This window comes from Chanodichthys erythropterus, chromosome 8, assembly GCF_024489055.1.
Source record: "Chanodichthys erythropterus isolate Z2021 chromosome 8, ASM2448905v1, whole genome shotgun sequence".
In the NCBI taxonomy this organism is placed as follows: Eukaryota; Metazoa; Chordata; class Actinopteri; order Cypriniformes; family Xenocyprididae; genus Chanodichthys; species Chanodichthys erythropterus.
The window spans coordinates 5,934,492-5,960,176 of record NC_090228.1 but is presented as its reverse complement, the minus strand read 5'-3'; the positions used below and the strand labels follow the sequence as shown (position 1 = coordinate 5,960,176).

Genomic DNA, 25,685 nt, shown 5'->3' with positions numbered 1-25,685 from the left:
CAGGTCTTTTTAGGTAAGTTTCTTCTTCTGCTCCTGTTATTAGTGGTGTACCTCAGGGCTCTATTTTGGGTCCGCTTCTTTTTTAAATACATTCAGTTAAGAAGCACAATGTTTCATTTCATTTTCATGCTGATGATACACAGCTGTACCTGCCGTCGGAAGCTGTCAATTTCATTGTTCCTATGTTGGAATGCATCTGGGACATTAAGAAATGGTTATCAAATAACTTTCTCCAACTTAATCAGGGCAAAACGGAAATAATTGTTTTCGGTCAACCAACATTGAGGAGTAGTTTCATTAAGGAGCTGGGTAATCATTTCCCCTCAGTTTCCTCCCAGGTTAGGAACCATGTGGTCATCCTGGACATTATGTTTTTCCAAACAAATTAATTCTGTTGTTAAAAATAGTTTTTATCAATTGTGGATTCTTTCCAAACATAAATCATTTTTGCCATTCCAAGACTTGGATAAAGTTATTAATGCTTTTATTACCTCGTACTTAGACTGTTGTAACTCATTGTATCTGGGTCTTCCTCAGTCATCACTTGAAAGCCTTCAGATGGTACAAAATGCAGCTGCAAGGCTGCTGACCGGGACAACGAAATAAGATCATGTCACCCAATTTTAACTTCGCTTCATTAGCTCCCGATCTATTTTAGAATTCAGTTTAACATTCTGTTGTTTGTTTTTAAAGCTCTTAGAGATCTTAATGATCAAGCTCCATTTTATCTTAAAGATCTTCTTACTCCTCTGTCATCTTCCAGACTTTTAAGATCTTCAGACAGGGCTCTTTTATCTATCCCTCGCTCCCATCTAAAAACTAAGGGAGTCTGAGCTTTTTCCGTTGCCACCCCTGGTCTATGGAACCAATTCCCTTTGGTCATCGCCTTGCACCTTCCATTACCATTTTTAACGGTGCCATCGAACGTTTTTTTACAAGATGTAATATAAGTCTAAGGTGTCCCCTGAATGTGTCTGTGAAGTTTCAGCTCAAAATACCCCATAGATTTGTTTTTATTAATTTTTTTAACTGCCTATTTTGGGGCATAATTAGAAATGTGCAGATTCAGGCTGCGGCCCCTTTAATTCCTCACACTCCCCGCCCCCGGAGCTCACGCTTGCCTTAAACAGCATAAACAAAGTTCACACCGCTAATATAACCCTCAAAATGGATCTTTACAAAGTGTTCGTCATGCATGTTGCATGCATACATCAGATCATGTGAGTATTGTATTTATTTGGTTGTTTACATTTGATTCTGAATGAGTTTGATGTTGCTCCGTGGCTAAAGCTAACATTACACACTGTTGGAGAGATTTATAAAGAATGAAGTTGTGTTTATGAATTATACAGACTGCAAGTGTTTAAAAATGAAAATAGCGACGGCTCTTGTCTCTGTGAATACAGTAAGAAACAATGGTACCTTTAACCACATTTAACAGTACATTAGCAACATGCTAACGAAACATTTAAAAAGACAATTTACAAATATCACTAAAAATATCATGATATCATGGATCATGTCAGTTATTATTACTCCATCTGCCATTTTTTGCTATTGTTCTTGCTTGCTTACCTAGTCTGATGATTCAGCTGTGCACAGATCCAGACGTTAATACTGGCTGCCCTTGTCTAAGGCCTTGAACATGAGCTGGCATATGCAAATATTGGGGGCGTACATATTAATGATCCTGACTTTTACGTAACAGTCAGTGTTATGTTGAGATTCACCTGTTCTTCGGAGGTCTTTTAAACAAATGAGATTTATATAAGAAAGAGGAAACAATGGAGTTTGAGACTCACTGTATGTCATTTCCATGTACTGAACTCTTGTTATTCAACTATGCCGAGGTAAATTCAATTTTCCATTCGATGGCACCTTTAAATATATTGAAAACATATCTCTACTCCCTGGCATTTTAATATTATCATACTCCTGTTTTATTGTAATTTTTTGGTGTTTTTATTTTATTTTTCTTTACCCTGTTCAGCACTTTGGATAGCTCTGCTATGTTTAAATGTGCTATATAGAAATCATTTTAATATGCTGATTTTCTGCTCATGATACATTTATTATTATTATCATCATCAATGCTGCTTAATATTTTCGTGGAAACTGAGCAACTTTTTCCACCAAGAATCTTTGATAAATTAAAAGTTCAGCAGCATTTCTTTGAAACCGAATTCTTCTGTAACATCATAAATGTCTTTGCTTTCACTTTTGATCGGTTTAATGCTTCTTTCATCTTCTACTACAAGAAAAGCTCTACTGACCTCTAGTGGAATATATTACATTGAAACCCCCGAATAAATCCCTTTCAGGGTTTAAATGTAAATTAAATTTGACTTGTGGATTTATCTTCACTAATTAAATCAAATATATATAATAATTTTAATAATAGGTCATCAACAGACAGTACAGTGCAAGTAATGATGGGATGCAAATGGAATTGGTTCACTTGCTATTTCATTATTTCATTACAGATTGAAAATGCTTTCAGTAAGAATGATGGTGTAATTTACTGATAATGATGATCTGATCATGCATCGCAGAGTTAAAGGAAAGAGACGCTTATTTATAAACTGTTCTCAGTGAAGGGAACTGAACAAGAGAGAACATCCTGAACCTGTTCATTGTGCTCTGGGTCTGTGAGTCCTTTTCCTGCAGTCATGCTTCAGTTACACAAGCAGTAAAATCAGTCAAACCCCAAATTACACCCAGAAGACCAATGCTGGAGAAGGTCTTCATACAGCCAGTGTGCATGTACCTATATATCTATATATCTATATATATCTTTATAGGTCCCACTTTATATTAAGTGGCCTTAACTACAAAGTACTAACATCTAAATTAATCATTTGATACAATGCACTTATTGTGTACATACATGTTTTTACATTGTACTTGTATTTTAGAAACACCTGCATGTAATTACATCTGTAATTATTTTCTGTATTTACATTTATAATTACACTGTTGACCCATCCCTTACACCTTAACCCACCCTTAAACCTACCCATACCCACCAAAGCTTTCCCTAACCTTACCCGTACCCCACCACACTAGCTGCAAATGTGTTTTGCAATTCAATATAAACCCAATAAGTACATTGTACTTATTTTTTGATGTAAGTACATAGTAGTTAAGGCCACTTAATATAAAGTGGGACCTATATATATGTATATGTATGTATATGTATGTATGTATATATATATATATATATATATATATATATATATATATATATATATATATATATATATATATATATATATATATATGGGAAGATTGTTAAGTCTCAACATTAAATGAATTTAATCCACAACAAATGAAGAACATCAGCAGTTTACTAATATAATTATTGTAGTAATTGTTTAGGATTGAACAGAGTGAACAAGTAGGAGTGAATATATATATATATATATATATATATATATATATATATATATATATATATATATATATATATATATATATATAATATATATGAATTGTATTTACAATGAATAAGACATATTTTGGATTGTGCATTACGTCACTAACCAAATAAAGTCAATTTTTCACTGACCATGTGAATGCACTTGTATGAAATGTCAACTATATCTTAATACAAAAGACAAAAATAGATGCTCCTACACTGGAAGCCCGATGAAAACCACCAGCACATCATCCTGTATGAGGTGCCCCCTCAGATAGAAGCGCTCGTGCACGGTCATGGAGGCGGTCATGGAGGCCAGCGTCGGGAGCGCGCATCCCGGTTCGTTACGTCACTTGAAGCGCCCTGGCTAGTAGATCTGGCAAAGAGAGGAAGAAAACGACAGAAGTACTCTAAAACAGGGCTTTCCCCGCGGTTATCAGCTCTCAAAGTGATAACGGTCCGTCTACAACCCTATATACAGGCACAGCCATCTCACCAAACCGGACTAACCTCTTGTGAAATAAGGTAAGGAGCTTTTCAAAGTGAATTTCCTCAGCTGAAGAGTCTGAACTGCTCGGACACAGCCCATTGATAGTGTGGGATTATGTGGAGATAAATGTGTATATTGCACACTAACGGTCTATATACGTTCGTATGTGCCCAGACAAACTATAGGGAGGGTAAATAAACCTGATATTTCTCAATATGCGCACGAGAGACTCTTCAAATGAAACGCTGTTGCGCCAGCAAGCAATGGAGGAACAGGAGGAGGGAAAAGAGGAAAAAATACACACATATTCCATGTAAGAGAAGGAGCACAGGAGTCTCTTTCCATTCCCGGGTTTTTAAATCGACATAAACAGACAATCTGGACACTGTTGTGTGGTAAAAACCGCTGAGAATCCGTCCAAAGCTTCAGCCCCGACGGTGTGAAGCTTCTTTAAGTAGAAGCCCTGGGACTACATGTGCATTTCACACTTTCATTCCTGATTTATTTGCTTTTTTCCACCGTAGAATAATTTTAAAGCGTCCGCGAGGCGGTTATAAAATATTAGCGAATTGTTAGGAAGTCTACTCACTCTGTGTGACGTCATCAGGAAAATATGTATCGGTTACTAAATTTCTCAGACGATCCCGCTTCATTAAAATAGTCACAAAGTGTGTCCTCACTGGGGGAATATTTACCTCAACTCCAAAAGCAGCAGCAGTTGTGTTTATTGTTGAGCAAAACAAACCCTCAAACACAACAGTTTTGTTTAAAAACATATGTTATTATGTAGGACCAGTTCAATCGAGTGTCATTTCTTACTGACTCTCGTGATTGGCTCCTCTGTTAAACATCCAAGAGCCCCCTTAAAGGATTAGTTCACTTTCTAATTAAAATTTCCTGATAATTTACTCACCCCCATGTCATCCAAGATGTTCATGTCTTTCTTTCTTCAGTGGAAAAGAAATTGAGGTTTTTGATGAAAACATTCCAGGATTTTTCTCCATATAGTGGACTTCAATGGCCTCCAAATGGTTGAAGGTCAAATTTACAGTTTACAGCGATCCCAGACAAGAAATAAGAGAAACCATTGCTCATTTTCTAAAAAAATTGTAAACGTTTTAACCATAAATGCTCATTTTGAACTAGCTCTATTCTTCTTCTTCTCTATTTGAATTCCTGCATTGTAGACACTTCTAAGTGTATTACTGCCCTCCACAGGTCAAAGTTTGAACTAAATTGTCATATACAATGTTCTAGTGCAAGTATATAACAAATTAGTTCAAACTTTGACCTGTGGAGGGCAGTTATACACTTAGCAGTGTCTACACTGCTGGAATTCAAATAGAGAAGAGAGCTAGTTTAAGATGAGCATTTATTGTTAAAATGTATATTATTTCTTTCTTTCTTTCTTTTTTAAGAAAATGAGTGATGGTTTCTCTAGATAAGACCCTTATTCCTTGTCTGGGATCATGTAGAACGATTTGAAGCTGCAATGAAACTGTAATTTTGACCTTCAACCGTTTGGGCTCCATTGAAGTCCACTATATGGAGAAAAATCCTGGAAAGTTTTCATCAAAAACCTTAATTTCTTTTCGACTGAAGAAAGAAAGACATGAACATCTTGAATGACTTGGGGGTGAGTAAATTATCAGGAAATTTTAATTTGAAAGGGAACTAATCCTTTAACATTTTAGTGTAAATATACATATATACAGTCAAAAGTTTGGAAACACTACTATTTTTAATGTTTTGAAGGAAGTCTCTTATGCTCATTAAGGCTGCATTTATTTATTATTAATAGAGAAAAAAATATTGTGAAATATTATTACAATTTAAAATTGTGGTTTTCTATTTTAATATACTTTAAAATATAATCTATTTCTGTGAGGCAAAGCTGAATTTTCAGCATCATTACTCCAAACTTCAGTGTCACATGAACCTTCAGAAATCATTATAATATGCTGATTTATTATCAATGTTGAAAACAGTTGTGCTGCTTAATATTATTATTATTATTATTTAACTTTTTGGAACCTGTTATACTTTTTTCAGGATTCATTGGTGAATAAAAGGTTAAAAAGAACAGCATTTATTCAAAATATAAATCTTTTCTAACAATATAAATCTTTACTATCACTTTATCAATTTAACACATCCGTGCTGAATAAAAGTAATAATTTCTTTCAAAAACCCAAACTTTTGAATGGTAGTGTATATTGTTACAAAAGATTTCTATTTTAAATAAATGCTGATATTTTTTTAACTTTTTATTAATCGATTATAAAATAATATTAAGCAGCACATCTGTTTCCAACATTTGATAATAAATCAGCATATTACAATGATTTCTGAAGGTTCATGTGACACTGAATACTGGGGTAATGATGCTGAAAATTCAGCTTTGCATCACAGAAATAAACTATTTTTTAAAGTATATTAAAATAGAAAACCATAATTTTAAATTGTAATAATATTTCACAATATTATTGTTTTTTCTGTATTTATTATGAAGTAAATGCATGCCTTAATGAGCATAAGAGACTTCCTTCAAAAACATTAAAAATAGTAATGTTTCCAAACTTCTGACTGGTAGTGTATATAATTACAATTAAATAAATTATACTGAAACTCTTATTCCTCCATAATGTGATGTTTATATATTATGAATCAATGAGATATATAGTGATTCAACAGGTATATTTTCAGATCAGTGCTTTGAGTCCTTTCTGTTTAAACGCTCCCCCATGTCTAATCACATGACATTTCACACATTTCTGCTGTGAAAATTGCCAGTAGATAGACCAACAGTGATTTGATAACCATTCCGAGCAAGTTCTTTCTTTCTGTCTCAGCAGGTTTTTCCTCCAGTTGCAACATTAGACCTATATGTTCAATCTGCCGGATCAATCCTGTGTGTCTGTGTTTGTCAGGGTTTGACTGAGCAGCTTGTGTCAAGAAGTTGAAATCAAGGGTTAGTTCACACAAAAATGAAATTTCTGTCATTAATTACTCATTCCAAACCCGTAAGACCTTCGTTCATCTTCTGGGGCCAGTTGCATAAACTTAGTCACTATATTAAGACTGTGACTTAAGAACTAGTTTGACCAACTTGCAGTTAACCAAGGGGTAATCAATGTTATTTTTCCAATTCCAATTACACCAATCTACCTTTTTATGTAACGGACTTTAAAAATTTAGGACCACTCTTCAAGAAAAACTTTAGTGTCTTAACTTTTAAGACTAGTCTAAGTGGTTTATGCAACCGGCTTCAGAACACAAATTAAGATATTTTTAATAAAATCTGATGGTTTAGTGAGGCCTCCAGTGACAGCAAGATAATTAACACTTTCAGATGCTCAGAAAGCTACTAAAGACATATTTAAAACCGTTCATGTGACTGCAGTGTTTCAACCTTATTGTTATGAAGTGACAAGAATACTTTTTGTGTGCCAAAATAACTTTATTCAACAATATCTAGTGATGTCAATTTCAAAACACTGCTTCATGGAGCTTTTCGAATCTTTTGCTCAGAATCAGTGGTTTAGAGCGTGTATTAAATTGTAGTAGAGTGTTGTTGCCATACCGTCATTTTACGCTGGACTGCTTCACAAACGAGGGTCAATTCAACACTGGATTTGCACAAAAGATTAACATGACGGCACATGCTAGTGGATGAGTTGAATCAACTCCACAGCAACTACATAAATATATCCACTAGCCATTCAGAAACGTCCAGTTTCATTCTAAAAGTTGTAACTTCTTCCTGAGTCTCTCCATCAGTGTCTGACTCCAGTTTGAACAATGTAAGGCTGAACACCGTTACTCATTTTGTCTGCGTGAGATTCTCCAGCTTTGTTGTTGTTGAGCAACCGAAGCTCGAGCTGTTAAAGCTCCACCCTCTTCTGGAAAGGGTGATCTATCTGTCTGTTCATTAAACACTTGCAATATTTACTTAAAATTTCCAACACAATTGAAAGTATAAAATGTATACAATCCATCAACAAGGTTGTAAACAGATTGTGCACAGCTAATTTCAAAATGTTCAATATATTGTATCGGTATATCTCAGATTTTTTATGCAGAAAGAGGTGCTTGTCTTTATCATGCAGGGAAAATACTTTTGGCCTGGGGTTTATACTGTGTCTCCTCAAACCTGGAACTATCCCAGAAACAGTGATGGACACCTGGTTTGGATCATATCTGCTGTCAGTGTTCAGTGTTCAGTGATGAGAGTGACTGAATACACAAAAAAGATCTGAAGCACGGTCTAAGACCATTTTTAGTAGAGAGAAATGAATGGGTGGCAAAAGCGAAGATGTTTGTTTAAATATATTGAGACATATTATCAAGATAAACTGCTGAGATTAGAGTGATTGATCTGTCTCCACTTCTAACCTGGTCCTTATTTTTATTTCATCTCTGGAGGCTGTAAAACAGGAGAAATACAGGGAGAGTGACTGGTTCTTGGATACTGAGACATGCAGGGAAATTTGTCTGGTGTCAGCGTGTACTAGCATGATTTCGTTTCTCAAGGGGAAGGTGTTGTTCTACTAGTGGTTTGAGGTTGATGAAAAATGTATTTTTACTTTTGGATATGTGGAGGTGTTATGCAATCTGGTGTGTAAAGGGGTCATATGATGCTTTTTAATATTTTCCTTTAGTCTGTAATGTATCTGTTTGTGCATACGACCTGCAAAGTTACAAAGCTCAGTCTCCAACAAAGAGATTTATTCCGTCTAACAGAGAACACTGATCCAGACCTGCCTAAAACGACTTGATCCAGATATTAGTTCCTCAAACATCCATGTCACAATGCAAAATATTAGCATAATGCCCATCCAAAGGCATACGCAAAGGAATAAGTACAGTATTAAGTATTAAGAACCAGTGGTTCCCAAACTTTTTAACTTTTGATTATTATTATTATTATTTTTTTTAATGTAAACATCTTTTATGTAAAATATATTACTCGGGACATGACCTCAGTTGCGTGTCCTCTGCTGACCCTAGTTCTACACATCTCAGCCAGCACATTTTCATGACGTCTTTCACAATTACACCTACCTACAAATGCACTAGCAACTCCGTGACTGTGCTGAGCAGGCCAGACTCAAGCTCAAGAGAGTCCAGCAGGATTCTGATCTTCCCGAGTCCCTCGTGTGGTTTAGCGTGTCTTGCGCGGGCGGCCCATCTTTGACCTAATTAACTCATGCAAACAGATGGACAGACAGGGGACCTGTCAGGCCAGAAGAAAAGCACATTCAACACCGGCTCTCTCGTTTCATGCTAGCAGGTCAGAACTGGAGATGAGAATTGATTAGTTGGTCCAGAGTCCCAGAGGAAGGCACAGCCAGTTAATGATGTGTTTGCTGAAGAGTTTGTTACAACATCTCTGGCTTACAAAGATGCATGTGCAACAGTTGTATGTTAAAGTGCCTTATGCTATTTTAAAGGTTCCTAATCTTGTTTTGGAGGTCTCCTGCAATAGGTTTACATGCTTTCAAGGTCAAAAAACTAAGGATGGGCATTTTTCCAAAATATTGTATTCGAATATTTGGGCTCGTAAAAAACGATTATTCGAATATTCGTTTATTTAAATGCGGTTAAACAAGGACGTGTTTTTTTTTTTTTTTTTATTATTCATCAAGATTTTGTAACCATTTTCTAAACAAGCTTACGATTAGGCAATAGCCTATACACGACAAGCTTACGTTATATATTAAGCTTTACTTTTAGTTCAAAGCATTAAACAATTATGTGCAGACAAAAACAAATATAAAGAACAAAAGCATTTAAGCTCAAGCAGCGCGAACGAGAAAAGCGCTAATAGAGCAGACAGCGGCAGTTATCGTACAAAAAAACGTACATAATACACTCGATTCAGTATATGGTTATCGTTTTCATATTGTTTCACATGTTCATGTTGAGAAAAACAATAATATCCACATGCTCGAGCCGTGACAGACGTTGCAGCTAACAGTAGAACAGTACAAGCTTCTAACAGTAGACATGCAATTTTAATAGTGGCACTTTGTGTTTTCTGTTCGTAAATATGTCTCCCTTGCCGAAATTTTAGGGAAGCGTCTATCTCAAAATCATTTTGCTATCAGATAAGTTATCTTCTCGGCTCACTCGGGGATAACTTAAAGCTGCGCTTACCTGTCGTGAATGTAAGTAATTGACAGCTGTCTTTCCTCATTCGACGGGTGTTTAGATTTCACGTACTTTCTCATTATGGTTTCATGAATTAATTTGATCAAAAGTAATGACATTTTGTAAGATCATTGTCATCCAAGTAATTCCAAACTTTGCGAGGCAGACAACAACATTATGTGACGATCAAATAAAATAAACTTGTTAAACACGCTCCACAGCACCACCCGGTGCATTTAGTTATAACTGCGAGTTTTAGTGCTTAGGATTTATCATGGATTCACTGCATCTATGGCCAGCAAAGTAACATAAATATGAATAGTATTTTTATTTTTCGAATATTAATTACAGGTCGAATATTCGACTATTTGCGCACACCCCTACAAAAAACACTTTCATTTTCTTAAAGGGATAGTTCACCCAAAAATGAAAATTTGATGTTTATCTGCTTACCCCCAGGGCATCCAAGATGTAGGTGACTTTTTTTCTTCAGTCGAATGCAAATTATGATTTTTAACTGCAACCGCTGCCGTCTGTCAGTCAAATAATAGCAGTATATGGGAACTTCAACTATAACAGTAAATAAAACTTGCTTAGACAAATCAAAATTAAAACCTGAGGCTCGTGACGAAACATTAATGTCCTAAGACACGAAACGATCGGTTTTGTGCGAGAAACCGAACATTATTTATATAATTTTTACCTCTAATACACCACTATGTCTAACTTAGTTCAGCTTCCTGTTAGTGAGGTCCAAAAACGCGTTCTGGTGACGGAAGTGATGTCTCGCCCATATACTTCAATGAGCGCGAGACATCACTTCCGTTGTCAGAGCGCGATCAGACCTTACTAGCCGGAAGCTGAACGAAGTTGGACATAGTGGTGTATTAGAGGTAAAAAATTATATAAATACTGTTCGGTTTCTCGCACAAACCGATCGTTTCGTGTCTTAGGACATCAATGTGCCGTCAAGTTTTTTCGACTCTTATTGTTCAAGTTCCCATCTACTGCTATTATTTGACTGACAGACGCAGCGGTTGCAGTTAAAAATCATAATTTGCGTTCGACTGAAGAAAAAAAGTCATCTACATCTTGGATGCCCTGGGGGTAAGCAGATAAACCTCAAATTTTCATTTTTGGGTGAACTATCCCTTTAATATACATTGCAGCATCACCTCTTTTTTCGGATTTGGTCTCTCTAAACCCCTCCTTTCAGAGAGCTTGCTCTGCTCTGATTGGTCAGATGGCCCAGTCTGTTGTGATTGGTCTACCGCTTACAGCATGTGTCTGGAAAAAAAAAAACGCCTGTCTGAATTTCAGCTCCGGAGCTTGTCAAATACAGTGATATGAACAGTAATCATAGTGTCGATTTTTACCATTACCGTTACTGTAGACTAAAAAACATAGACTTACATTTGAAGTTCTAGAGGCCAGAAGCATTTTTGCAGTAGTACTCACATTGACACAAATACAGCATGATTCTGAGCCAAATAATCCAGTGTGAAAGAGTCAAGACAGATGGAGGAAGGTGGAATCAAACTGAAGGAATCGAAAAGTGTGAAAATGGCCTACGGCTATTTTGGCCTCGCAGAGTTTCTGTTTAGATCCCGTTTCTGAGGAGGTTGGTGCACCTTCTACCCTTGGTGATTCTCCAAAGAAAAGTTTGAAACTGTTCACTTCTCCTGTTTCCTTCATCCTCCAGAAATCCTCTTGGCTGATTTACAGAAGTGTTACTCCTTGAATCAGTACCAAACTCTATTGACAGTACAATTTCTTTCATTATTTGCACTGAATTTTGAGTAAATAAAGCAGCCAATTTTTTCTTACTACAATTAGTAAATGTGATAATAACATTGATGCAAGGTCTGAAAAAAAAAAAAAAAAAAAAAAAAAAAAATAACCTCTAATAGTTGTTAATTTCAGTAAATGTATGTAACATCTCATCTGCTTTTATTAAATATTATGTATTTTGTATTGACAATCAGCCAGCATTGGGTCTCTAGATATCAGTATCGGAGTTGACATTCAGAGACGATGGAAATGTTGAGAGGTTAACTGAGTTTTAGAGAGCCGTAACGTTTTTTTCTGTGGCTTCTTATTGAGTTATCTGTCACCTGTCTCATCCTTTTCCATATTAGAAATAAGACCCTCAGGTTGGATATCTGACAGATATCTGATTCATTGCAATGTTCCCACAGTTGCCCGAATTTTATGGCAGTGCATATAGATGTGGATTGAATGAAATGCGCTCTGGTTGTAGTTGTTTGAATGATGATGAGTCCGTGCTGCTGTCTAGATGTTCAGTGATGTGAAGTGACAGGCCGTCAGGCATCGGGCATAGCGTTTTAAGTGAGCTCAAAGCTGACCTCTGTTCCTTCCTATAAATATAAAGGCAGAGGCAGGCACACACTGTTCCATTGATGCCGTAACTGAGCCAAAAGGGAGGCAGAACGAGAAGGAGATCTTGGACAAAAAAATACTGTAAGCGGCTAGTTTAAATTTATACCGTATTGATTATTGTAGGCAGCTTTGCAGTTGGACAAGTCATTGCAGTGACTGCAATTTAGGGTGTGGGCTTTGAAGCTTTAGTCATGTGATCTGACTCAGCACTCAAACCATTACTTTAAAAGATTTGACTCAGTTTAGCTTTATGTTGTGAGTCATCAGCGAAATAAAACATTCCTTTTGTGTGATGTTTATCCTCTGTATAGAAGTAAGGCTGGGTCATATATTGAATATTCACTACAAATCTGTGATGATTTTATACAGGAAATATAAAATTAAAGGATTAGTTCACTTAAGAGTTAAAATTTCCTGATAATTTACTCACCTCCATGTTATCCAAGATATTTGTCTTTCTTCAGTCGAAAAGAAATTAAGGTTTTTGAGGAAAACATTCCAGGATTATTCTCCATATAGTGGACTTCAACAGTTACCAATGGGTTGAAGTTCCAAATCGCAGTTTCAGTGCAGCTTTAAAAGGGTTCTACATGATCCCAGACGAGATTAACCACACATGCTCATCTTGCACTGCTCTTTGAAGCACCATGCTTCACGTAATCACGTTGGAAAGGTCACGTGTGATGTAGGTGGAAGTACTGTGGTAGGGCAAAAAACATAATTTTCTCAATTATGATAAAATTATAAATATAATTTATATGATATAATTTTCTACTTCAAAATTGTCCGACATCATTGTTTTACCTTTTTTCTTTTTTTTTTTTGTAAAGGCCTTTTGACTTAATCTTTGCACGTTTGCTTTGTAGACACTGGATTGGTACTTCTGCCTATGTCACATGTGACCTTTCCAACGTGATTAGGTGAATCCTGGTGCATCACAGAGCAGTGCAAGATGAGCATTTGTGGTTAAAAAGTATATACATTTTTTTTTTTTTTTCTAGAAAATGAATGATAAGACTCTTATTCCTCGGCTGGGATCGTGTAGAGACCTTTGAAGCTGCACTGAATTTTTATTGCAGGAAACTTTTATTCTGAAGTCAACTGATCCTTTAAGAAACATGAACATCAATGAGTTTAATGTGCATTTTAATTGGTTTTGGATATTGTGATAAATGTTGTGATTTATTATCCTGTATAAATATATAGTGGTGCATTTTAAATAAAAATTTGTTATATGTAATTCTTATTTGTTGAGTTTTAGTGAAAAACCTTTTTTAATGTATTTTACTTATTGCATTAATTTTGAGTCAATGTTGATAGTGAAATCACACTTTTAAACCATTTCAGAATAAATTTTTAAGGGTCATGAATTAATTTATGAATAAGAATAGTATAGTGGCATTTAAGTCAATTGTTGTTAGTTTACCTCAGGTTCTTATCCCTCTTATTTTGGAATCACTGCATGTGGCTTTCCAGGGGCTTAAACATTTTTTTTTTTATTGGTTTTATTTACTTTATTTTTTGTTTGTAAGTGCCACTCAACCTCTTCTAGAGATATTATTAAAGATAAGTTGAAGAATTATGTATTTTCCAGTTCTGAGAGCTATTGCCTGGTAATCATTAGTTTTGGCCTATTTTTTGTTTGTGAGGATTTAGGTCAAATGTAATGGAAACTTACTTTTCCATGAGGCAACATTACATCCCTGTTGAAGAGAGCAGATTGCTGTAATAGAAGGAGATATGGCTGGAAGGAGGGATTGAGAGATAAAGGAATGGTGGGTAGGGAACCTTTTCTTACTGAGTCCACTGTCCAGGTGTAATCCACCTGCCTGGGGCGAGCCAGATGTCAGCTGCTTCAATGGCCAGGACTGTCATAGTTCTTAAAGGAACAGTTCACCCAATAATAAACTGTCCTTATTTACATTATTACTTCATTACATTATTTACTTCAAGTTTAAGTATACTTTTATTGGGCTGTTACATCAGAGTGAATTATTTTAACCCTAATAGGAAGGTAAAAATAACCTCATAATTCATGTACTGTACAAATGGTGTGCCATCTCCAACACATTTCGTAATGTGTTGGTCCCTAAGTGACTGCCAACCTCAGTTTCAACTCTGCCCCGCCTCTAACACATGTGATACATTCCTATTATTTCTGAATGGCTCTCTCTAGAGTCTGTTTGTCCTGATCTCCTTGGAGGTGCCCTGTTTAGCAGAAGCGTTGCCTTCCTTACTGCAGTGAATTTTTTTCTTTGTTTTGCTTTGCTCTGCTGATTTGAGCTGCAAATGAGGCAGTTAATATTGCAAATCTGCCGTTGTTAATTGTGTTTTTGGATACATTCTTCGACAGAAAACTAATCATGTTATATAGCTCAACAAAGTAAGTCTTATTGTTTAAATCTCGTTTTCTTGATTTACCTTGAGTACCGTGTTTTACCATGCTTAATATCAATCTAGCTTACTGAAGTGTGCAGCCAGTGTCTCATAGTAGCTGCCGAGCGAACGCACAGAGAAGCATTATAACAACTTTAAACCCATAAATGCATGAAAACCACATACTCATGATCAGAAGAAGCGGAAACGCTTATCTGTGGCATAATAAAAGCTCCACTGCTCTCGAGTCGTGTTGCGCTCGTCTCTCATTAGCAGTCGCTCCAGCGGCCTCGTTCAGATCCAACGGCTTTCAGCCCCACCCTGCTTCATACTACAGTAATGTTAAAAAATCATTTAATACTTTAGCTCATCCATGAATATGATTTCTGCCGAGTCTCATCGAATTCTTTTCCACCGGCTGTAGACGTGAAGACAGCACCTCCTGTGATTCTGCAAAATCAAGACGTCATCAAGCTACGCCTTTGTTTTGAAAAAGCGACCTCTAGTGGCGAAAATTCCATTTTGTGCCTTTAATAAAAAATATATATAAAAACAAGTATTATTATGAAATATATTAGTATTTTTTATTTTTTTTTAAGAAATGAATGCTTTTATTCAGCAAGGATGTAATAAATTGTTTAAAAGTGACAGTACAAAGACATTTTTCACAAGATTTCTGTCCAATAAATGCTGTTTTAAATTTTCTATTCATCACATAATCCTGAAAGAAGTTTCCACAAAAATATTAAGCCGCACAATTGTTTTCAAACCTTTGTATGGTAGTTTATGTGTTAGGGACTAATGACATTAGTGAGGTCGACTATTTCTTATATTTATATATCGTTTAGTTTAGCATGCTAACAGTGAGTTATGTTTTGCCTGTTGACTTTAAAATCATCCTCTTTAAACCATCATCAACCTCATATCTACAGAAATACTGTATTTGTTTATGGCTTCTTTGAGAATTATTCGACTAGTCAATTTGAAAAAATATGTAGTTTTTCACACTACATAATACCTTATTTTAAGAAATGCGAGCAAACAGCTACAGAACAAGGGAAGCTGTGCAGCCTTCATGACATTTTCTTAAGAAAAGATCTATCAAGCTACCATACAGCAAGAGAAAGTGAAGAAAAAAGTGATTTTAAAAAAAATAAATAAAATTACTCTATAACTGTAAACTCAGAAAAAAAGATTGCTTGCAGATGTTTGATTCCACACTCATGAGGTTTCACAGAGACTCTGGCACCTCATTACAGGCAGCTTACTTTTAACTTACACCTAGCTATACAGTAGGTGTAACACCTGTGGTTGAAGTTAAACCATGTGCTTCATTAGAAGGAAAAAAAAAAAATAATACCATTACTGAGTTTTCATGCCTTCACTACGGCTTTATTAAAGGTAAGGTTGGCAATGTTTTTCAGAAACACTTTTTGTTATACTGGTTGAAACTCTCTTCACATCCTGATAGCAATCAATAATAGAAATGGTCTAAATATTAAAAAATATACTTATATCTTCTGTGGAAGTCTCAGGACCAAAAAATGTTTGTCCAATCATTGCATTCGGTCCAATTCTTTCAAAGCTAATATTGCCAGCCTACCTTTAATCAATGCAAAGCCATTGACGGGGTTGTGAAATTGAATCTGTAATCACACATGTACACAGCTTTGTGAATGCTCAGAGAAAAGGACTGTTCGCAAGCGGCAGCTGCCTTTTGTCTTGTGTGTTTATCTCTGATGAAATACTTCATTGTCTCTTGTAAAACACATCTTTGTTTTGTAGCAATACTAGGTCACATGACACATGGGTGGACCTTTTAAACACGTGATCTCTTCTATTTTATCACTAAATTAATAAAATTGAACTCATTTAAAGCAGGAAAGGGAAGTGGTACAGACTGTTCAACTCATCTGGTTTTTAAGATTGCGATTATAAACCCTTCATATTTGCCACAAATGCAGTTTAAAGGTAATTTATTGAGAGGATGCTGGCAGTGGACATTGGAGCCATGTTTTGGTCTTTCCCAAAGGCCTGGAAAATGCTCAGTGGGGTTGTGATCATGCCAACATAGCCACACTTTCTCAGTAGGAAGGAATCTAAAGTTAGAGCCACAATGCGTTTCAATGGAGTAAATCTACATGAAAATGAACCCAACGTAAAGTATGTTGACCACAGACTCCCTTCAGACTGAAACTCGAAATGGACTGTTAAACACATACAGAAACATGATATACAGAACATGATACAAAGGCTAGGAACAAAACAAAGAATCAAAACAGTCCAGGCTCATGGAGGAACAGTTTGTGGAGGCTGTGATTGTCTCTAGTAGAGAATGGAGCCGGGGCGCTGATAAGATGCACGGGGGCAGCGAGACCACAGTCGAGCGGAAGCCAAATCATTAAAGCACTGGGCATGCCTAACCCTGTCACATTCCCTGAGTCTGAGAAAACATGCTTTAAATGACTGCACTTATGTAACAGCCTTTTAAGCCTCATAATCTATAATATATAGACTAGGAGACTCTCATTTCATAAAATGAGCTTACATGATATAAATGTATGAAACCTGTCCGACATTAAAACAGAAAAGAACTGTGGTGAGAAGATGAAGAGAGATGTAGAATGAGAGACAGAGGTAGGGTTTAGTGTGCAGAATAGGTATTGGACTGAAGCCACAGAGCTAAAGTAAATACAATGTGGCATGAGAATGACCTACATAGAGCCCGGTGCAGGAGGTTAAAGCGTACATTGTGCCAGATCTGTTCATTAGCCTTTTATTTCCTCTCTGTGAAGAGTGCAAGGCAGCAGATGCCAAGGAAAACTCTATATCAGCTACATCAATGAAAATGTGTGACAGGAATTGTTTTAACTCTTTGTCTTTGTATTCTCTGTTGCAGGGATATAACATGACCAGCTTAAATGGATAAAACCAGTCATTCTTCAACACCCAGCATCATATGGTGAAAATGAAACATCTGCGTCTGTTGTACAGTTAAAATAACTCAAATACAGATCACAGGCTCTCCAAGGTTAACAGAAATCAACTTCTCAGTCCATATCGGCCCTCTTTTCTCTTCACACTTGCCCTTCTCTGGTCAGAGCCGCCATGTACGGTAGTGCCCGATCCGTGGGTAAAGTGGAGGGCAACCACAGTGGTGGGAGCAATCAGAGTCCCGGCCGTTCTCCCCGTCTCCCACGCTCGCCCCGTCTGGGTCACCGCCGCACCAACAGCACAGGGGGCAGCGGAGCCGGAGCGGGAGGTCCAGGGGGTAAAACCCTTTCCATGGAGAATATCCAGTCCCTCAACGCTGCCTACGCCACATCCGGCCCTATGTATCTGAGCGACAATGAAGTAGTGGCATCCGGCCCGGACCTGCCCAAGAGCACCATGACGCTGGGCCGCTCGGGGGGCCGGGTGCCGTACTCCATCCGCACAACTGTCATGGGATCCAGCCCGAACATCGCCACCGGGGCGCCCGGCTCCGCGCCCAACGATGCCATTGCTTTCGGAGACCACCATATGCCTTCCAACCTGGCGTCTACTGTGCCTCATTCTCTACGCCAGGCACGGGACAACACCATCATGGACCTGCAGGCCCAGCTCAAGGAGGTGCTCAGGGAAAACGAGCTCCTGCGGAAGGAGGTGGACGTGAAGGAGAGCAAACTCAGCTCCTCCATGAACTCCATTAAGACCTTCTGGAGCCCCGAGCTGAAAAAGGAGCGCGCCCTGCGCAAGGACGAGGCGTCGAAGATTGGCGTGTGGAAAGAGCAGTACAGAGTCGTCCAGGATGAGAACCAGGTGAGAGAGACGAGCTGTCGTGCGCTTTCTCCAGGATTATGTGGAGAACTTCTTTTAAGACAACATATTCCCAATACACTTAACTTCTGTAATGATGTGACATATTTCAGAGTAAATCAGAATGTCTGGCAGGAAATAATGTAGCTTCGATTTTGATGTCTTTTATGCTTTGTTTTAAAAGATTTCTATTTCAAATTAGTGATATTCTTTTGAACTTTTTATTCATCAAAGAATTCTGTTGATTTCCATAAAAATATAAAGCAGCAGAACTGTTTTCAACATTGATTATAAGAAGTGATTATTGAGCATTAAATCAATATATTAAAATGAATTCTGAAGCATCATGTGACACTGACTGAAGTAATGATTTTTAATGTTTTTAAAAGAAGTTTCGTCTGCTCACCAAGTCTACATTTATTAAATTAAAAATACAGTAAAAAACAGTAATATTGTGAAATATTATTACAATTTAAAATAACTGTGTACTATTTAAATATATTTGAAAAAGTAATTTATTCCTGTGATGCAAAGCTGAATTTTCAGCATCATTACTCCAGTCTTTAGTGTCACATGATCCTTCAGAAATCATTCTAATATGCTGATTTGCTGCTCAAGAAACATTTGATTATTTTCAATGTTGAAAACAGTTGTGTACTTTTTTTTCCCCTTGATGAATAGAAAGTTCAAAAGAACAGCATTTATCTGAAATACAAAGCTTCTGTAGCATTATACACTACCGTTCAAAAGTTTGGGGTCAGTAAGAATTTTAATTTTTATTTTTTTGAAAAGAAATGAAAGAAATGAATACTTTTATTCAGCAAGGATGCATTAAATCAATCAAAAGTGACAGTAAAGACATTTATAATGTTACAAAAGATTAGATTTCAGATAAACACTGTTCTTTTGAACTTTCTATTCATCAAATAATCCTGAAAAAATATATTGTACACAAATATTTTGTACAATTGTACACATTAAATGTTTCTTGAGCAGCAGATCAGCATATTAGAATGATTTCTGAAGGATCATGTGACACTGAAGACTGGAGTAATATATATATATATCCCTAATTATTATTATTATTTTTTTTAATCGTAGCATCTGAGTTCATCTCTAGATGTAGCTTCATGTTGGTCAGTTAGGAGTCTGCTGTAAGCTGGAATATGCAGGTCCTTTTAGTGCAGTTTGCAGTAGCCAAAGGGCTTCATCTGCTGAAATGCAATGATATGAAATGGTGCACCTGGCACTGAGAAAAAACCCTATTACTTGCAGATTGGATCTTATTACTGAAGAACATTGTTCAAGGCATGTCTTTAAGAATAGCTCTATTTGTGTTTTAGTGTTTTTTTAAATGGTTTTCCGAGAGCCCCTGAGCATCTCAGATGAAGATGATAATCAGAATCAGAGCAGTTTGTTTGTTCACACTGGCAGGTGTTACCATAAAAACACTAGATAAGTGCATCTTTTGTGTGTGTGTGTGTGTGTGTGTGTGTGTGTGTGTTTTTAAACGTTAAAATGGACAACTGTTTAACATAGTCTGACTCTGACTGCAGATTCCTGCTCTTTCCCTTTCAAATATCACTTCTCATTTGCAGACTGTAGTCTAACACATGCCAATCCTGACATTTCCCATTTTATTCTCCTTCCTCAATGCTGGATTTTAGCTCTAGCGTAAGCTGTAATTTAGCTATTTCCCATGTATTTTTAGGGCCTGCAGTCTACAGCATGTAGCACACTACAGCTTGCATGTGGCATTTATATTAACTGTTATCATTATACAGCCACCTCTTTTCAACAGAAGATGTTTTATTTGTTTAGTCTAGTTTATGTAAGTCTGGCATAGCCAGAGTTTTCACCATCGAGAACTGGAACCTTAAAGGGGATCTTTTATGCCCCCTTTCACAAGATGTAATATAATTCTCTGGTGCCCCCAGAATGTGCCTGTGAAGTTTCAGCTCAAAATACCCCACAGATCATTTATTATAGCTTGTCAAATTTGCCCCTATTTGGGTGAGCAAAAACATGCCATTTTTGTGTGTGTCCCTATAAATGCTTTCCAGAAGAGGGTGGAGCTTTAACAGCTCGCACTTCGGTTGCTCAACAACAACAAAGCTGGAGAATATTGCACAGCCAAAATGAGGATTGTCAGTAACGGTGTTCGGCCTTACATTGTTAAAACCGGAGTCGGACACTGATGGAGAGACTCGGGAAGAAGTTACAACTTTTGGAATGAAACTGAATGGTTATTGGATAAATTTATGTAGTTGCTGTGGAGTTGATTAAACTCATCAACTAGCATGTGCCGTCATGCCTTTCATTCAGGCCTCCTGTTTGAAGGCTCAGGTGACGTTTTTTGAGCAATCCAGTGCAAGACTGGGTTTAAACCATATGACACCTCACATGGTCTGACTAGTACAGTGAACTGGAGTATTTGACTGAAGTCATGAGGGGGCTTATCTAGATAAACTAGATCAATATTCAAAAGAACCTTGATCAGTTAAGTGAACACATCAAATTCTCTAGAGAAAGAGGCGTTCAAAGAAGGGATAAAGGAACAGGAATAAGTAGAATGAGAGTTGAATGCACACAGCAAACCTTTTTAGTCAGCCAACTCATTCATTCACCTCCTCTGCTCATATCTCTCTCTCTTCATTCATTCAGCCCACATGCTAGTTCACTGGATTCGTGAGCATGCTCTCTCTCTCTATGTGTGTGTATATATTTATTTATTTTATTTATTTATTTAAATGATACTCTAAATAAGAAACTAAAACTGCCAGTAGGTGGTGGTAAATGTCTAAATGAGTAAGTCATTGAGTCATTCATTTATTCGATTCGTTCAAACGGCTGATTCTTTCAGAAATTAAGTAAATGGCTCTCTTTATGAATGGTTAATTGATTCATTGGTTCACCCAGTTGATTAATTTAAAACGCAGATTCATTCAGAAACAAAGCACTGCTGTGTGTTACTCGGAGATGCACAACAGTTCATCTCTGGCTTTATAGGTAATATTTTTGCTGGCAAATTTAAGCAAGAGCAGACAATATTGTGTTTAAAATATAACACAATATTAACTTATTTATTGAACTGTTGTATAAACTCAATCAAATTTGCACTTTTTGTGATTATTGCGGCCGTATCAATCATATAAATATGAGATAAACTCATTTAGTTAAATTTGATCATTTTAACGCATTATTTTTTCCCATAATTAATTAAATTAAGATGTTAAATTGACAGCCTCAGTCTAAATAAATTAAAAATAAAACATTAACTAAAATCAATTTGAATGAATTTAGGCAACCCAACATTATAGTTTACACTGTACAGTATGAAAAATGAATATTTAATTTGAGATTTGCGTTATTACTAGTGTTTTTAAAGATTAACTTTACGCTAGATGATTGCAAAGGTAATGTACATTTAAAAATTGGCGATTTGAGCATGCACAATTACATATGCACTATATTGTTTCCAATATATTGTGCATCTCTATTTCCTAAAGTATACTGTGACAGTTATTCTTTCTGTAATAAATACCTTTCTCACTCTTATTTTTGTCATGCATAAATGTGGACATGTTGTTTTCAAGTCTATGGATTTAAAATGTTCCTTGTTTACTTTAAGTTTTTCCAGTCTTTCTTGTGAACATCTGCCGTGACATTCCCAACATTAGCAAGCAGATTCATGCGAGCCTTTCAGACCGAGTGACTGAGCCAATCTGGTGTCCATCAAAGTGTGTTTTCCGTAAGCATGTGTGTCTGCCCTCTGTGGAAGCGGGAACAGATGGCAGACGCGGCTCCTGATGCGCTTACGGTAGTAGTGTTGTAAAAGGTCCAAAGATTCACGCCCCAATCCCACAATCTCCTTATCAAATAGTGTTACTTTTCACAGCCAATTTCCACCCACACCAATATTCACTGTTCCGGTCAGACGGTTTGTTTCTAATACGAAATATTTGAGTCCCATACTTAGATAGTGATAGTGTAGGGGTTAACAGATAACAGATAGTGTAGGGGTTTGTTTGCTGTGTCATGTCAGTAAATGTAACCTAGAAGGGTAGCAGATGGCCAAGGGTGGAGTCAGGAGCTGGCCAAACCTCAGGTCATCAAGCTCCACACTCTCTCAGATGAAAATAAACATCACATGCTGAGCTGAATGACTAGGAACCATGAAAATATCTCACATGATTTTCTTGTACAGAACTTCCTGTTGTCCTGCTTGTCCTCATTATGATTTGAGGTCTGTATTTACTCATTATGTAATAGATAATCAGCCCATTACTCACAGCTGAATGACTGTGTCATACAATATGCTGTGTACACTATAGGATTGTAATGGAGCGGGGCTGTAAACACCGTAGACTTTGAGGTGGACATGTCCCTCTTGATCAATATGGGGTTTTAAGTGGCTAATTTCTTCTAATCGTCTTAGAATAATAGTCTTCTAATCTTTAACATTTTGTTTCCCGCAACATGTGTGATTCATAGCCTTAAAGGTATAGTTCACCCAAAAATGAAAATGATCCTATGATTTACTCACCCTCAAGCCATCCTAGGTGTATATGGAAAAATGTCCTGGCTCTTCCAAGCTTTATAATGGGAGTAAATAGTAACTGAGATTTTGAAGCCCAAAAAGTGCATCCATCCATCATAAAAGTAATCCATATGGCTCCATGTGGTTAATAAAGGCCTTCTGAAGCAAAGTGATTGGTTTTTGTAAGAAAAATATCCATATTTAAACTTGTATAATAACTGGCTTCCGGTGAGTCTAGTTCTGTTTGAAGAGTGACCTGACGCATGACATATTGATGAACACGGAAGCGCAGACGATAGAGCAAAACAAAATGCTGGTCACAAATTGCAAACTTCTAAATTTCAAGAATTTTTAAAGAGAAATGTCAGAGGAACTTGAGTTTGTGGCCCAGCCCTATTTGTTTGAACCAGGAGAGGCGTCTATTCTCATCTAAGCTTACGCTACATCTACGTCATACACCAGAACTTGACTCTATCATGAACATGCGGATGGACATTGCTGGAAGCTAGTGATTACAATTATAACAGTTATAATTATGGATATTATTCTTACAAAAACGCATTGCTTTGCTTCAGAAGGCCTTTATTAACCCCCTGGAGCCGTATGGATTACTTTTATGATGGATGGATGAGCTTTTTTGGACTTAAAAAATGGCACCATTCACTCAGCCAGGATATTTTTTTAATGTATCTCCAAATTTTGTTTGGCTGAAAGAAGAAAATCATATAGACTTAGGATGGCTTGAGGGTGATTTAGGGCCGATTTTGAAGCAAAAAAAGTCCCATCTATCCATCCATCCAGAGGTCTAGCTTATCAGTTTGTCCATCCATCCATTTATCCATCCATCCAATCAATTTGTCTATCCATCCAGAGGTCTAGCTTATCAGTTTGTCCATCCATCCATTTATCCATCCATCCAATCAATTTGTCTATCCATCCAGAGGTCTAGCTTATCAGTTTGTCCATCCATCCATGCATCCATCCATCCATGCATCCATCCATCCATCCATCCATCCATCCATCCATCCATCCATCCATCCATCCATCCATCCATCCATCCATCCATCCAGAGGTCTAGCTTATCAGTTTGTCCATCCATCCATCCATCCATCCATCCATCCATCCATCCAGAGGTCTAGCTTATCAGTTTGTCCATCCATCCATCCATCCATCCATCCATCCATCCATCCAGAGGTCTAGCTTATCAGTTTGTCCATCCATCCATCCATCCATCCATCCATCCATCCATCCATCCAGAGGTCTAGCTTATCAGTTTGTCCATCCATCCATCCATCCATCCAGAGGTCTAGCTTATCAGTTTGTCCATCCATCCATCCATCCATCCATCCATCCATCCATCCAGAGGTCTAGCTTATCAGTTTGTCCATCCATCCATCCATCCATCCATCCATCCATCCATCCATCCATCCATCCATCCATCCAGAGGTCTAGCTTATCAGTTTGTCCATCCATCCATCCATCCATCCATCCATCCATCCATCCATCCATCCATCCATCCATCCATCCATCCATCCAGAGGTCTAGCTTATCAGTTAGTCCATCCATCCATCCATCCATCCATCCATCCATCCATCCATCCATCCATCCAGAGCTCTAGCTTATCAGTTTGTCCATCCATCCATCCATCCATCCATCCATCCATCCATCCATCCATCCATCCATCCAGAGGTCTAGCTTATCAGTTTGTCCATCCATCCATCCATCCATCCATCCATCCATCCATCCATCCATCCAGAGGTCTAGCTTATCAGTTTGTCCATCCATCCATCCATCCATCCATCCATCCATCCATCCATCCAGAGGTCTAGCTTATCAGTTTGTCCATCCATCCATCCATCCATCCATCCATCCATCCATCCATCCATCCATCCAGAGGTCTAGCTTATCAGTTTGTCCATCCATCCATCCATCCATCCATCCATCCATCCATCCATCCATCCATCCATCCATCCATCCATCCATCCATCCATCCATCCATCCATCCATCCATCCATCCATCCATCCATCCATCCATCCATCCATCCATCCATCCATCCATCCATCCATCCATCCATCCATCCATCCATCCATCCATCCATCCATCCATCCATCCATCCATCCATCCATCCATCCATCCATCCATCCATCCATCCATCCATCATGTGATCATACATACAATTTTTGCCTGTGGACAATAAAAAAGACTAGAATATCATAGCTGTGCTTTTTTTTTTTGCCTTAGACCAGTAAGCATACACCTATCAAGGACACCCTAGCAACCACATAACACACTAAAAATGACTCAGAGCACCTTAGAAAATGCAACACCCTAACAACCACCCACAACACACAGCTTTTGTCTCTCTTGAAGAGCTCAAGTTTGAAAATAAACCATCCTCAAGCCTATAAAGCCACCAAGAGAACAAGGAACAAAATGTCTTTTTTTGTGCTACTGTAGCTTTGTTTGCTTACTCTTATTTTGTTTCTCAAGCAGTCTGTGCTGATTAAGG

The 25,685-nt window shown here is 37.3% G+C and overlaps 1 protein-coding gene across 7 annotated transcripts in view; it reads left to right on the top strand.

Moving 5' to 3' along the window:
- The first annotated feature begins 3,712 nt into the window (after window positions 1-3,712).
- erc1b (ELKS/RAB6-interacting/CAST family member 1b) overlaps window positions 3,713-25,685 on the top strand; it is a 231,700-nt gene continuing 209,727 nt past the window's right edge. For all 7 annotated transcript variants that reach the window (XM_067391597.1, XM_067391596.1, XM_067391595.1 and 4 more), the window contains exons 1-2: window positions 3,713-3,943; window positions 17,737-18,638. In XM_067391597.1, coding sequence (XP_067247698.1) covers window positions 17,946-18,638 — 693 coding nt within the window. In that variant the 5' untranslated portion in view covers window positions 3,713-3,943; window positions 17,737-17,945. The remainder of the gene's footprint in view (window positions 3,944-17,736; window positions 18,639-25,685) is intronic.